This window comes from Protomyctophum parallelum (assembly GCF_964188405.1).
Source record: "Protomyctophum parallelum genome assembly, chromosome: 5".
Lineage (NCBI taxonomy): Eukaryota > Metazoa > Chordata > Actinopteri > Myctophiformes > Myctophidae > Protomyctophum > Protomyctophum parallelum.
This window is the reverse complement of record NC_139702.1, coordinates 39,841,658-39,857,391: the sequence shown is the minus strand read 5'-3', so window position 1 is coordinate 39,857,391 and position 15,734 is coordinate 39,841,658. Positions and strand designations below refer to the sequence as shown.

The window sequence follows — 15,734 nt, the reverse complement described above, 5'->3', positions numbered from 1 at the left end:
TCCACAGAGTGACTCACACCTCTAGAACATTTATTAGATCTATTTACAGAACAGTACAGTCAATCTTTAAACTCAACAGAATATATGGCAACTCTCAACGTGAAGAAACATTGTGACCCAGAATGCAATTCAACAATGGCTACAGTAAAACGGTGCGTTCCAAAATAAGTTGACTATATACAAATTAATACTTTTCGTCGAAACAGTATAATATATAAAAAACAAAAAAAAACAAAGAAAGAGTCGTGGGATAAATTAATGTTTTCTTTGTAATATATTACACAAACAAAATTACATTTTGAATCGTTATTCCCGGTTCTCTTTGCGAGGCGTCGTAAAAGGCAGAGCCGTTTTGAAGCATTGTTGATTTGCTTAAAAGACTGAAAATAGCAGAGCTATCAGAAGAGAGACAGGGAAAGAGAGACCCAAAGAGAAGAATATAAGGTTAGAATGAGACAGAATGTATTGTTGTACGTAATTAACTGCGTCGCAGTAAGGCGAAGGACATTTTCTCCATTAGGACGGAACTGGATGGAAGCTTTCTGAGATGAATGGCACCAGACCAATACGCCCTGTTGTGTTGTGCTGTGCAGAAAGGTGCGGAAAAGGAGTCAAATAAATGTGGAGGATATGGACCGACAGAGGCCTTGTTGGTGATATGGGTGATAGGGTATCTGCACACACTATAATTCCAGAGTTACACAAGTTAATTGATGTAGAACAGCTTCCCTCCCATTTCATCGTTTAATTCACATTTTTAATACGTTTTAAGACTTACAGAGAGGGATAAGTGACACGTTCAGATGACGTCGCTGGAAAGTTTTAACTCCACGACAAAGGCTCACACCATTTTCAGGCGGATTTTCATGAAATAGAACGATGGTGTCGGTGGTTCTTCAAAGGTTAGTGAAAAACTAGGCAGTCGAATGGGGATTGTGATGTTTTTATCGCGCAGTCAAACTGTTAAGGCTCTGTTCCATTCAGAGGCAGTGAGTGGTGCTGCTATTGTGCATGTGGGCTCGCTGGAAACACTGGTCTCAAAGTGACCTCGAGTGGGTTCCAAATGTCCCCGTACGGGTAAATCTGAGAGTGTACAAATGGCACCGAATGGACCCGTTCCATTTGTAAACTCTCAGAGTTATGGGGGTCCTTGAAATAATAATAAAAAGTTTCAGAACCGTACTGAACACTAAATGGAACAGAGCCTTGTTAGTATCATCAGTAACACCTGAAGGAATTGGGAAAAGAAGAAAAAAAAGTTCCCAAACTAGCATGGCCACATTCTGTCTGTCAGTAGTGTGTGTGTGTGTGTGTGTGTGTGTGTGTGTGTGTGTGTGTGTGTGTGTGTGTGTGTGTGTGTGTGTGTGTGTGTGTGTGTGTGTGTGTGTGTGTGTGTGTGTGTGTGCGTGCGTGCGTGCGTGCGTGCGTGAGTGCGTGCGTGTGTGTGTGGAGACACTGTGCATGACTATGCATGTATGGTGTTATGTGAGTGATTGCGAGCGCATGCATTGCATTTATTTCTGTTTTAAATGCCGGCATGAAAAAATGCCTGTGGCAAGAACACAATAGTGAATAGTCTGAATACACAAAGATCTGCCCCCAGGTGATTGAGGGGCAGATTTGTGTGTGTGTGTGTGTGTGTGTGTGTGTGTGTGTGTGTGTGTGTGTGTGTGTGTGTGTGTGTGTGTGTGTGTGTGTGTGTGTGTGTGTGTGTGTGTGTGTGTGTGTGTGTGTGTGTGTGTGTGTGTGTGTGTCAGAGGGAGCATGGAAGCATGGGTCACTTGGTTCAAAATGTGTAGCAAGCTCAATTAGATACCTTTACACCCCTAAGCAGAATCCACTTAAAAGCGCACTAATGTGACTTCAGAACCCACGGTGAAATTCCATGACCTTTTTCAGGTTTGGAAAAGCTTGCGACTGTTGCAGAGTCTATATGAGTCTATATGACAACCTAAGTGTCTGTAGCACAGAACAGGGCTGAACAAGAGAAAATAATAATAATAATAATAATAATAATAATAATAAGGGGAGGGGGAGGTGGGGGGGGGGGGGGGAGGGGGTGTCAAATATAGGTCATGTACAAAGACATCTCTTTTTATAACTGACTAAAGTGCATTTTTAAGGTTCTGTACACTAGGGGCAAAGGAGGGAGTTTAAAACCGATCTTCAGAAAATCACAGACTAGAGTTTTGAGCTAGTCTGAAGAAGAAAGAAAAAATAAAAAACACACAAATCCACAGCAAGTTCACTCCAGAGTTCACACAGAAACAGGCCACACTAGGACGAAGGGTGCGAAATAGTCAGTTTTAGTTTAACTAACACTGAGGATTTCACTGTTCCGTTCGTGCATTCTGTGAATGCATCCTTCCCTCCTGCCTTTGAGTCATATATTATCCTAACGAGCTAACGCGCTACATCTGTTTCCCAGTTAGTCTCTCGTCTAAGACATGTGCCTGTTAGAAATGTGGCAATTTGTGGCAATGTCCAAGTTGTTGGACAAACCTTCGTTAGTCTGATGAGCTCTACTGGAAAACGCAGCCAGCATTTTGTGGAAAGTGATACAGTACCTAATACTATGATGCAGTTTGTTCCCAGACCTTAATGTTTAGCCCGTGACCCAAAAAGAGAAATTTCCCCCGGGACCCCGAACTAGTGAATATATAGCCCATCTACAAACAAGATCTACAAGATCTACGCGTCGCTCCGCGCCATGCTGTGTGCTTGTAGATCGGCTATAATGAATTTGCTACTGTTTTTTTATGACATTTATTCGATATTTATTTTATTTATTCAATCACTTACTTTAATTCATGAAACAGTTTCGTTGTTTGGGAACAAAATGCTATAATGTGAGCACCAGTATAAAAACTGGAATAATTATTTCGGTTTGAAATGTAAACAAGAGAGCAGGATGCAGTCTGGGAGCAGCCGAGCAGGAACAGCCCTGAGCCCTCAGGGAAAACGGGGACTTCACACTGACTTTTATAGGCCAATTTAGTTGACTCAGGGAGAATTAAGAGCACAATACAGTATATATGGCCACGCGGATGCAGGAGAGAAGGGCGATGGATGGAGAGTTCAGAGGTCACACAGGGGAAGTACCTGAGTTGGGCCAGCCGCCGCCACCGCCGCTGCCGCCATGGCACGCTTTCTGCTGCTGCTGAGGTTTGGACGGAGGAACGGGCGAGGGGGTGACGTAGGTGAGGCTGGGGCTGTTAATGTCCCCCTCTCCCACCACGGTCAGGTCGGACACGGTGTCCTCCTGCAGCATCTTGTCCGAGGGGCTGATGGGGGACAGGGGAGGAGGAGGAGGAGGAGGAGGAGGGGGCCTGGTTCTCCTGCACCCCCCTCCTCCTCCTCCTCCTCCCGTGCAGCCGCCTCCCAGCGAAGAGTCCAAGCTCTGCGATAGGTGGCCCGTAGCGACGAGCGAGGAGCGGGAGTGGCTTCCTCCCCCTCCCCCTCCCCCTCGGTCGTTGTCGTTGGCCTTTCCGTTGTTGCCCCGCCGCCCGTTGCTTGGGAAGCCTCCGCTGGAGGAGGAGGAGGTGGTGTTGGTGGGGGTGGAGGTGGTGGTGGGCTGGTGGGGGTCGTAGGGAGAAGAAGGACCTGTTGTTGCCACCGGCGGCGTCAGGCGCAGGAATTCCGGGAGCTGTAAATCGCTCTTGTTTAGCAGACCTCGCTGGTCGTCTGCTCGGTTGCTCTGAGCTTTGGATATGAGGTTGAAGAACTCTGCGGAATGAGCGAGGGCGCACGCACGTACGTACACACACGCACACACACACACACACACACATACACACGCAAGTATACGAATGAACAGCATTTGCACAAGTGCAATATGCACGCACGCATGCACGCACGCAGCCCCACACACACACACACACGCACACGCAAATGAATTCATGGCAACAACCAAATCTGAACGCTATATACAGTTCTACATCAGAGCATGCAAAGGGACAGGGGCGTGCATGAATCAGTTAGGGACAAATCAAAGCTACATTCGGTGAGAGAGAGTTTGGTGACTTGTGCAGTAGTGCTACATGTAGCTTGGCTAGCACTGAAAGCATCGGTGCTGCTTCTGCAATACCGCAGACAAGGCAAACGAGGGTTAGTAGTGTATAGGGCAGGCCACAGCGGCCCTGCAGCTACACAGGACTTACAGGAAAGAAGAGAGATCACACAAGAGAAGAGAGAGAGAGAGAGAGGGAAGGCGTTTTTTTTTTTTTTGGTTTCTTTACCTTCAGCTTCGTCTATATTAATCTTTTTCTGCTTTCTCTTTTCCGGTGCCTTATGGAGAGAGACAGAATGGTTGGGTAAGGCCCGAGCACTCTGGTCTGGGCCGGAGCCGGCCCTGCCGTTCTCCCCACGGGGGTGGGCCGAGCCGGGGGTCTCGGATGGCCCGTCCTGAAGGCCACAAGGAGAGTCGGAGCGGGACGTTAAGAACTAGGGATGGAGCTCCAAACCCCCCCCCCCCGAGCCCATTGCACACTCCATGACAACATGTATGGAGTACCCGGGGTTTGGGGGCTTATCGAGCCTGTTATTGAGCACAGCGGCCCATGACGTAATAGATCTAATCACCCTCGCTGGCACCGACATCGGTGGTCTAGATTGATGCCATGCCAGCTAACCAGCGCTGCCCGGATAAACGTAATTACGCTTTTAAATTGACGTACTGTACACACGTTAACCACTTAACCGTTTCTTCTAAATTGTTTTCCAAAAGTTAATTAAAAGGACACTTGCCTTCCGTCTGTTATAGAACAGTCCTGTACTGTATTTGAAGGCCCAATAGTAAAATGAAGTGCAAGTGATATTTTTTGGTTAAATAAACTAAAATGCATGTTCTGTTCTTAAAGAGCTGAAGAGACCTAGAGATTTTATCGTAATTATTACAGTACTATTCACAATATAAAGCCATTTTTAACATGTATTGCACATTAATGAATAGTTGATTTAATGATCTTTCAGCAAGATAGCAGTTTTGTTCTGAATTTGTCGTCTCACGTCTCATATTAGAAAACGTGGCGGGCTCGATAAAAGCTGGGATCAATAAGCAGGATCGATAAGGTGGTCAGCATTGGTAAGAATTAACGAGCTCCATCCCTATAGTTGAGACCCTGAAGGCGGTCAAGGCTCATTATGATTCTGTTATGGCGACACGTTATGACGAGGCATGTTCCCTTGTGAGAATAGAGTATTATGCTGATGTAGGTGCAGGTGGAACATACTGTATGATTGTAGTGCATATTTAGGACTCGGGTTGTCTGTTTCCATTATTTTAATGATGTTTGGGAGACAAGAAACAATTTCCTGGGGTTTTGTTTATGTGGGTAATAATGTGTTTTTAGATAATTGTAGTATTTCACAGTGTCTGTGATGTCATGGACACTGGGTTCGCTTACTTCCTGGACTACATGTTGTCTCAGTAAGACAGTCTTCCCCCTATCCACAAGGAGGAGCAGTGCACCAAAGCATTATGGGAATTGTAGTGAGCCTTAGTAAAAGTTCCCAAACATTTCAGGTCGAGATCCCAAAAGAGAGATTAGACGTTTGCCTGGGACGCAAACGGGTTAAAATAGCAGATCTACAAGCTCACCACACGCCGCTATTTTCACTACTACTACTTACTTACTTATGTATTCATTTATGTTTTTATATTATTTGTTTGTTTTAACATTTCCAAAATAATTGTACACATTTTATTAAAAATAAAATCTTTTGAAATATACATATTTTTTTTAATTTAGGAAAAGAAAAAAATATATTTACTCGAGTTGTGACCCATAAAAATTGCTCTATGACCCAGTGAGTGTGTGTGTGCGCAGTTTCAACGGGCCAATGGACACTATGCTGTTCGCAGACAGACGGAGGGATAGAGGACAGGGTGCAACACATGACGATGATGATGATGATGGGCTCACGTGAAGTGAACAATAGTGAAACCAGAGGAATATAGTAAGAGAGTGGCGACACTAGCGTTGACTTCCATTGTAACAATGGAATGCGGAAGTGCTCATTCTATCTCAATGGGATAGTTCCAATGTTTGGAACTATAGCCCATAGGCACCCGCTTTGCGGCGAGATCAAAGCGTGTCGCTACTCTCCTACTCTACACTCTGAGTGAAACAAAATACCGGATGGATTTTACTCATCCAATCAAAAGAGATCAAGGAGATATCATTCAATTTCACTGAAATAATATCACGACTAAACATTTTCAATAAAACACACACTAAAATGATCCTCAGTGTCAATGTATCCCTTATATCGGAGTGTACAGATGTAACCAAATGGACCCGTTACACAGTTCTACACTCTCAGAGTTAGATTAACACTGATGACGACTTCATACTAAGTGTAGACATATAAGGGAAGGAGTAAATGTTCCACTCAGACAATGAAAACATCCACCAATGGAGGTCGACACCGACAGCTGTCCCTGATGACGCCTAATTCTAGTGCATCGAGTATGAATTAGGCTGAAAGACAGACTGACCACCACAACACCACCACGACGACCACATCACCTCCAACCACACTGTAATAACCCCGCAAAGTGGGAAATGACAACGATTTAGGCAAATCCGATTAGATTCAAGCAAGATGTAAAAGCCTTTTTTTTTTTTTTTACAGATGGTTGTTGTTATAAAAGAACACTTAACTGATGAAGGAATCAAATTCCCACAGCATTCCGAAGCTCTATAACCGCCACCACCGGCTGACTTCCATTTTGTCCACATACACAAAAAGGGAGAGGCTTTTTTTTGGAGGTTTGGGATGACCCAGCCAAGGCTCTCCCTAAGCTAGGCTTGTACACCCACCCCGGCAGTGTGTGTGTGTGGGGGGGGACGGTTGTTTGTTAGGGAGGAAGAGAACCAGAGAGGAAAGTTATAACATTGCTCTCAGCCACAGGCAGATCACATCAAGAGAACATTAGGGACACTTTAGGGAGAGTGTGACAGGAGGACTCGTTGGCCAGCGCCGGCCGGCGTTGCACACGACACACGTAGACAATCACACAAAGTCCAGTCCCTCCCCAATCACACGGTACACGGAGTGAACAGTGATTTTAAATGCATGGCAAAAGAGATACATGGGTGGCTGAAGACAAGACAAACAGAGACACTTAGTAGCAGCGTGACATATCATGGTTCCAGCACGACCGTACTGTACACACATTCAGTAGTATAGCTGCGTGACATCATCCTCCAGCAACGCACATACATTGGGTGAGTGGTGGGAACATTCCGGAGTCATGACAAACAAACAGGAAGTGATGTGGGTTAAGGTCTTACTGTTGCCGATTGGCTCCTGCTCGTAGAGGCGGGGTTAGCGTGACTCTTGGACGGGCTGGCTTTCTGCTTGTCTGTTGGGAGGAAGCAGAGGGAGATGATATGATACATGACGTCGGTGGTCAGTCCTGTCATCAATGTCGGTGCTAACTAAACACGACACTGCAATGTTTCCAGCACAAACTGTGGCTTATATTGAAATTCCTCCTCAGGTGTTTGAATCATAATTATCAGCCGCCATTGTGTTTTAACACTTCCAGTGCGCCGTAAATTTTTCAAAATAAAGGCACTAGTCAGTGCCCCAGCAGATGTGCCCAGCAGATGAGGCAGATTTTACTCTGAAATGCCCCGCCTTCCATTTCCCCCGCAAACCAGGAGGTGTAATTTTCCATTATACTGTACCTCGCACTCTCACATCTCATCTCTCTTTAGAAGCGTTAATATTAAGATAAGATGCTTGGTTAAGTCAGAAATGAGGACAGAACATTGCCGTTCTGATCAAAGTGTGTGTGTGTGTGTGTGTGTGTGTGTGTGTGTGTGTGTGTGTGTGTGTGTGTGTGTGTGTGTGTGTGTGTGTGTGTGTGTGTGTGTGTGTGTGTGTGTGTGTGTATGTGTGTGTGTGTGTGCATCTTACCTTGTCCAGAAATGTGGTCTGCGATGTCTAACACTACTCTGAGCCCATCCAGGTTTGATATAGGAAGACCCAGATCCAGTGGTTCTGATTCTCCACTCTGCAACACGCACACGCACACACACACACACACACACACACTTAGAACTACGGTCTATAAGACCCGAAGAAACACACCAACATGCACCCACTAACATCTGGCTTTGTCTTTTAGTGAGGAAGCAGAACGCGTTCTGCAGTACTATAGTTCCAGCTGGACTAATGACCTCCTCACTGACTGTACATACAATGACTCTGTATTGTTTATAAACACTGCTGTTACCTATCATGTATTGGATTTGTTGATGCCATCAAGATCGTTCCGTTTTACACTTGTGTTCAATGACAAAGTAAAATCCTCCATCGTCTTGGCTCCAGGTCTGATGGGCAGTGATGGAAACAGCTAGGACACAGGAAGTAAGTAGCCTTGCCGAGCCATGAGGCCCATAGGCCAGGAGCCTATCTCCTGTTTCTGTAGCGTGAGGCAGCTTGATGTACAAGTACACCCCCTGGACATGACGCTAGTATGTCTCAGGGACTTAACCCCCAATCCAACCCTTGATGCTGATCCTGCCAAGCAGGGAGGCACTGGGTCCCATTTTTAGAATCTTTGGTATGACCCGGTCGGGGATTGAACCCCGACCTCCCAGTCTCGGGGCGGACACTCTAACCACAAGGCCACTGAGCTGGACACCCAGGTAGACATTGTTCGCATTTCTTTTTGCTTTGTGGGTTTCTACACAATTTCAAACCCTGCATAAGTGCTAATTTTGGTGGGAAAACCCTCCTCCTCTTCTTTCAAAAACACACGTAAACCCATTGAGACCTGAGACCAAATTCTACACATGTCATTCTAAACAGTTTTCAGAAAATCTAAATCAATATTTCTATGTCAAAGTGGTTCTCAAACTGTTTCATGTCAAGGACCCCGGTCGGGCCGGTGTGAAAATATTTTGTTCCAGGGACCTCCCAGAAGCAAAGATATGAGTTAAAAGGTGTGTGTGAACGAATATATTCACAGATTTGCACTCATTTTTGCGATTTTTCAAAAATAGCAACATCTACAAGCTCGTATTGCAGTAAGTCGGTGCAGCGCTATGAGCTTGTACAGTAGATCTGCTATCTTTCAACAGCTAAAGTTAAAAATAATGGTTAAAAGTGGTTAAAAGCTACGAGGTGACAGAGATGCGTCCTCAGGTCTAAATGGGTTAAGAGACATTCATTCAGACATTAGGAGGGAGGGCAGACATACGATGCGTGCCACCAGGTCGGGCAGGTGCAGGCCGTACTTGGCCACCACGGGCCGCAGAACTTCAGTCACCGGCTTGGTGGGTTTGGCCTTCAGACCCACGGAGCGGTTGATAGGAACCAGGTCCAGCCTGGAGGACGGAGAACATGAAATACAATTACAATTACAATACAATGTTTCCCTTATTTACCTCCTCCTTTTATGTGGATTTCCTGTCTTTTGTTATTATAGGAGTGTATTATTTGTATGTCTCTAAATGTTCTGATGAATTGAAAAATGGTGGACCCTGTTGTAAACAAGTGTAATGCGTTATGGTGTCCACAGTTAACAGTTTTTGTATTGAGTTGTGCTTGAAATGTACCTATTCTGCATACTGTTAATAAATCTTTCAATCAATCAATCAATCAATGATGACGAAAAACATTTGTCGACCACCTTTTTTCACTGACGAAAACTAAATGGAAACTAAACGAAAGCTATAAGCTAAAACTAAGACTAAATTATATTGACAATTTCGTCTATTACTAAAATGTTAGTAATTTTACACTTGGTTGCATGCTCAAAATAAAATATCTGCTACAAGTTGTGAACTTGTAGATTGGCTATTTTCAGCAAGTGTAAAATCTGCCATTATGACGGCATCAAGGCCCGCCGAAATATATTTTAGTCGACTAAATCAACTGTATATTTAGTCGACTAAAATCTTATGATTATGTAGTCGACTAAAACTAGACTAACACTAAAACATTCCAGGTGACTAAAATGTGACTAAAACAAAATTAAAACTATTCAAAAGACTACGACTAAAACTAAACTTTCTGTCAAAATTAACACTGATTCCCACCAGTCCTGGAAGCAGTCAGACGGTGGAAGGGGCCAATTTGATTCATAGGATTAATGTTCATGCAGATGTATGCATCTCTCAGGAAAAGTCATGCTATCTTTTTTTCAGTTTAAAAATAGCTCCGATATGGATCCATAAATCATGATCATTATACAGTGCTGACATTTGACTTTTATCCGCTTGCTTTCCGCATACAGAGAAGGATTGATAGTTTCCAATAAAACGCTAGTACAAATATGTAACCTGACGCAGAATAGATATTAGAGCTGACAATAACTTCATGTTAATGTACCTGGACGCCAGGAAGACAAGTCTTCACTGTGGCGAGGACGAATGGATCCGTAATAAACAAACAATAACTTAATGTCATCGTCATATTCCCCCCACCCCACACTGTACACATTCTTACCTTTTTTTTCTCTTGCTTAGGCCTGACGTTGAAATTTAAAATAATGTGTTCTAAATCCTAACAGTTTTCTGAAATGTCTATGATTCCATGTTCAGTGGTGTTCAATATTTCATGTCAAGGACGCCTAGAATTATGTGTATTTGGCCGCTGACCCCAATTTGAAAATATGTTGTTCCAGGGACCTCCCAGAAGCAAAGATTTGAGTTGAAATGTTTGCTCTGAAAGAATATATATATATTCAAAGATTTGCGCCACATTTTCACGATTTTTCAATAGCTAAAGTATGACACAATGCTTAAAACACCAAAAGGGGTTCCCGTTTTGAATGGGTTAACTGTATATATGATGATTTCCTCTTTTTCATAGAAGTGCATATTTGTATGTCTTTAAATGTTCTGATTAATTGAAAATGGAGGACCCTGATCTTAATTAGTGCTTTTTATGGTTTTATCCTCTTAGCAGTTTTTGGATTGTACTTTCGTTTGAACAGTACCCATTCTACAAAGTGTGAATAACATTTTCAATCAATCAATCAATCAATCAATCAATCAATCAATCAATCGTACCTGAAGAGAGTGCGCTTCTCCAGTCTGAGATCCCGAGAACACAGAGTCATACAGTCCTGATCCAGAACCAGAGGCTGAGAGGGAGAGAGAGAGAGAGAGAGAGAGAGAGAGAGAGAGAGAGAGGGGGGGGGGGGAGGGAGGGGTAATTAGAAGAGCAAGACCAAGACCAAGATTAATCATATTCTACATCCTGCAGCACCAATGGTATTTGGTGGAAAAAGTACTCACATGTTTTACTTAAGTACTGAAATGTAGAAATATTACATATTACTTTTACAAGTAAAATCCAGAATTAAAAATGTACTCAAGTAAAAGTATTGGCTTCGAAATGTACTTAAAGTACAGTACTTTAAGTTCCAGGTAGTCAACCAGCCTAGTAAGATCGTTGGAAACAAACAACTGCAATTTCAGGACATACGTTACTGTATACTGTACAACCGCTCCATAACCTAGAAGGCAGTTCAGATTTACAATGATTCCACCCACCCTCTTCGCCCCGAAGTTCACCTCTTAACATGCAGGCCGGAGGCTTAGGCGCCTGACAAGTACATATAAGACACAGCTGTCTCTTTTATGCGTCAGGCGCCTTAGAGAGTGCCATTAGCACACAAAAAAGACGTTGTTTGTGCCAAACGGCAGTGGACATTTTAAATAAGAAAATATTTAAATAGCTCTACCACCTATTGATCCCTACAACACATGATCACTGTTGCGGCATTATGGGAATGCATTTTATATAGTAGGCTATTTTAAGGCAATTTGTGTATTCTATGTAATGAATGTTTTTATTGTTATAAATGGACTGCCAGTGTGCCAGAGGCAGATTTACCATATTATGTAAAACTTAATGGACGATAAAGTTTATCTTAATCTCGGGGCCTGATCTAATAACTCACCAGCCACCATGGGCGATAATAAATAATGACATGTGGTGGAACATGCAGAGTAAAGCTAAATAAAATGTCACGACTGAAACAGCGGGCCCCACACTACCTAATTCCTAAACAATTAAAACACAATATGTAAATTAAATTATGATGTTATTTAGCAATAATGTTCCTGCCATTACATCAGGTGTAGAAATTACAGACTGAGGTTTTAACGTTTGCTTTTATATGAAATGTCAGAGACCATTAGGGTCTTATGGAAGGTGTTTCTGCACATAATGCTAGTTTGACCACTTTGAATGCTCCAATTCTAAAATAAGCAAAAGTACAAACAATATAATTTTTATACCACGATTTTGCAGCCCATTTTTTTCACCCAGTGTCAATTATCTAATGTAATCCTGGGCGCGGGGGGGGGGGGGGGGGGGGCAGCGGACTGACCTCATGCTTCCTTCTATGCATGAGGAGTCCACGCTGCTTCTTTTCACCTGACAGGGGGGGGCAGTTTCAAGGCTGGCCAGGGAGAGGTAGTTTAGAGACCAGGATTACTGCATGTTTTTTGTGAGGGTACCTGTCTTGCGGGGGTCGCAAGACATGGCCAAGGCATTTCCGGGGGTCCCCAGCCAGAAACGTTGAGAACCCCATAGGGGACACGAGGAGAACATGCTAACTCCATACAGAAAGGCCCTTACGCCAACCGACAACTCATTCTCTTATGCTTAAATAGAAGAAATGCTGGCTCCAAACAACTGAAATCAGTCGCGGCGACTGAAAACTCTAACCCATGAGCGCGTGCGTACCTTCTCCCCTCCCACCAGGAACAGGTCCACGGCCGCCAGGTTGATGCAGAGCTTCTCGCAGAGGCCCATCAGGAGGTCCCTGATGGACACCCCGGCCCGCAGCGGCACCGAGCAGCACGAGCCGTCCGGGAGGCTGATGTTGCACTGCCTCAGGGGGGCGCTGCTGCTGACCCCAGCGCCACCGTCGCCGCGCTCCGCCGGCGCCGACACGGAGCTGCGGGACACGTCTCCCTGTGGGGGGGAGGAGGAGGAGAGGGAGAATGAGCATAGGTGTGTTGGCCCTCAGCTATATCTGTAAGAAATACTGGGAGGGGATCTCCTCCCCTTACTGGGCAGGGCTTTTCATACCCCTTCCCTACTGGGCAGGTACATACAGTACACGTTCACATCCGTAGCTTTGTGTGGTGCCATTCAAAGTGACTATAGTACCGGGTATTGTATTTCTGACAGATATAGCTGAGGGCTGAAAACACCCGCGTGCGAGCATAGACACTGAGATAACGGGCCCCTGGGCCACCGACACGCCCATGTAGATAAATCACAGTAGATAGATACCATTATGTCTTCAGGTCTATATGGGTTAAGACCTTAAGGGTCATCTTGACATGATGGAGTGGATGGCACCGTTCTCCCAAGACGAGACACGCGTGGCGATACAGAAAAGTGGAAAAGGATGATGGGGGACTATACAGACTATAGCAGCGTGTGTTTATAGCGGTGATAAAGGAGGAAGCCATCTGCCATGACAGATGCATTTGTTTAAGTAGACCCATGACGCTAGCCTGACACGCTCAGCCTTGAATTTTCCATTTGGTTTCAATTCATTATTCAGTCTTTTAAGTGCTCCCTGTGCAGCCATTTCCCCGAGATGGCCATTGCAGAAGAGGGAGTCCACGATGATTAGTTCATCCCCCTAAACTCACTGCTTCTCAGCCTGTGAGAACATGCTGACGAAGATCCATTGAGATGAAACGTTGTCCTATTTTCGATAAAGTATTCCTTTACCTAAAGAAAGGTGAACCTCCTTCCACCCCCAAAGGGGGTCCCCATATGATTTTAGGGTGGTCCCCATGCAGATTAGCCTGGCTCCAGCCCCTGAATCGCTAACCACATTAAAAATGTATGTAATGGAGTGAAACAAAATGAAAATTCAGGCTGAGTGTCAGGCTACATGCAGATGACAGTGAAGTGACAATTTATAGGAAACCTTTTTTGGGATTATGATTATTTGTTTTCTGAGCTCAATTGCACACAAAAAACGGAACTGTATATATATACTGGCTGTCACTGACCTCGTTCTTCCCAGACCCCGGCGTCCCCAGCTCCAGACTGGCTCCAGACGACAGCGAACCCTGGGATTCCCGGCGGCCATTGCTGCCTGAGAAGTCTGACCACAAGGAAATAAAACAGAAGCAGCTCATTAGCAGTGAGTGGACTGAAAGGGGACCAGCTTTCTGGGCATAAAAAGTAGCGATGCAATGAATATTCGGCCACTGAAGGTTATTCGGTCGAATAGTGGCAAAATATTCGGAATTTAGTTCGGTTGATTTTAGAGCCAAAACCGAATAGTCAAAGAACATGGGTTACTTTCATAACCTACTGTGTTGTTGTGATGACGTGATCAAAATGTAATCATGCCTTTTGTCATTATCATGTAGCTCTTTACAAACATGGCAACAACGCTGGTTAACAAACTGCTTTTTGGTGTAGAGCACATTAAAACCTTCTACAGAAACCTAGGTGTTTGTAAAGACGATTTTAAGCCGGTAATGGTAACAAGTTACAACTGATGAGGTACTTAAGAAACTGGGTGGGGTGCAGTACTTAGTTTAGACTAGTCATTGGTTAGACCAGTCATTAGTCACCCCAAGAAACTGAGTGCCCAACAAGGCCACTGGCCATGATAATATTCCCTCCAAATTTCTCAGAGACTCAGCCATCTCTATAGTTCCAATCATCACCCATGAAGGTCACTGAAGATTTCAATCAATCAATCAATCAATCAATCAATCAATCTCTACAACAAATGAATGGCCATGACAGCAATGGTACAAAAACTGGTCAAAATAAATACATAAATTATATAAAATATGAATATTTAGATATTTAGATATAAAAAAAAGCATGCAACGCTCGAAAACCCGAGATACAGAATGTGTAACTGACTGTAGTTGAAATCGGCCAGGTCTCGTTTCTTGGGGCCTTTGCCGAAGCTCCTGTTGCGGGACCAGGAGAAGAACATGCCCTTCCTTCCGCCAGAGTCATCCCGGCACTCGTTGTCCAGAGAACGGCCTGACTTGCTCTTCTTGTCCTCCTAAAAAAAAGTTAAAAACAATACAGGCAGGAACAAACATTAAGGGAACAAAAGTCTGCAATAAAACTTGATTTGTTTGCTGTCAAGGAGGTTAGGAAGTTTGTGTTCAACGAAGAGGTAAGACTTTACTAAGAGATAAAACAGCACAACTTACAAGAGATAAAAATGACAAGATGTGCAGGCATCTCTGTGTGTGAGACCAACAGACAGCAAGCGACAGTAAAGTACATGTGTGCAACTGTGCACGCAAGCACACCCACGCACACAAACAGCCGCATGCGTAAAAACTCAAAACGAATGGTTGTATATACTGTAATCAGGGTGATCCGTAACTTTTACGACAAATAGCTGGAGTTTTATGTTGCTTATATTTAAGAACGGTAAGAATTATCACCCGTGTGACAGCCTGTGTCTCACAGCTGACATTAAAAAGAACTTTGACGAACAGCAGTCGCATTCCTGATGATCACGACCTAGTGAGACCCTGCTCTTACAATAACTGGCACATGCAATCAAATGTGCACTTGTTCATTTAACCTTTAACTCTGCCCTCTCTATTCTAGGCACATGAGGTGATAAGTAAGATACAGTATGTTACAAAAAATAATGTAGGTACATAGAGAGACAATAGCAGATGTACAAGCTCACAACAAGGGGCTATTTTCACTATTTAGCATTCCAATTGATCATACTACAGCGT

At 44.1% G+C, this 15,734-nt stretch overlaps 1 protein-coding gene across 2 annotated transcripts in view; it reads right to left on the bottom strand.

Annotated features, from left to right (window-relative positions):
* rgs12b (regulator of G protein signaling 12b) overlaps positions 1-15,734 on the bottom strand; it is an 83,029-nt gene continuing 67,295 nt past the window's right edge. The window contains exons 12-20 of one of the 2 annotated variants that reach the window (XM_083765408.1): positions 14,887-15,034; positions 14,013-14,107; positions 12,721-12,951; positions 11,034-11,107; positions 9,218-9,344; positions 7,930-8,026; positions 7,299-7,369; positions 4,239-4,404; positions 1-3,726 (exon numbers count right to left, since the gene is read on the bottom strand). In XM_083765408.1, coding sequence (XP_083621534.1) covers positions 3,086-3,726; positions 4,239-4,404; positions 7,299-7,369; positions 7,930-8,026; positions 9,218-9,344; positions 11,034-11,107; positions 12,721-12,951; positions 14,013-14,107; positions 14,887-15,034 — 1,650 coding nt within the window. In that variant the 3' untranslated portion in view covers positions 1-3,085. The remainder of the gene's footprint in view (positions 3,727-4,238; positions 4,405-7,298; positions 7,370-7,929; positions 8,027-9,217; positions 9,345-11,033; positions 11,108-12,720; positions 12,952-14,012; positions 14,108-14,886; positions 15,035-15,734) is intronic. The other variant, XM_083765409.1, reaches the window with a different exon arrangement.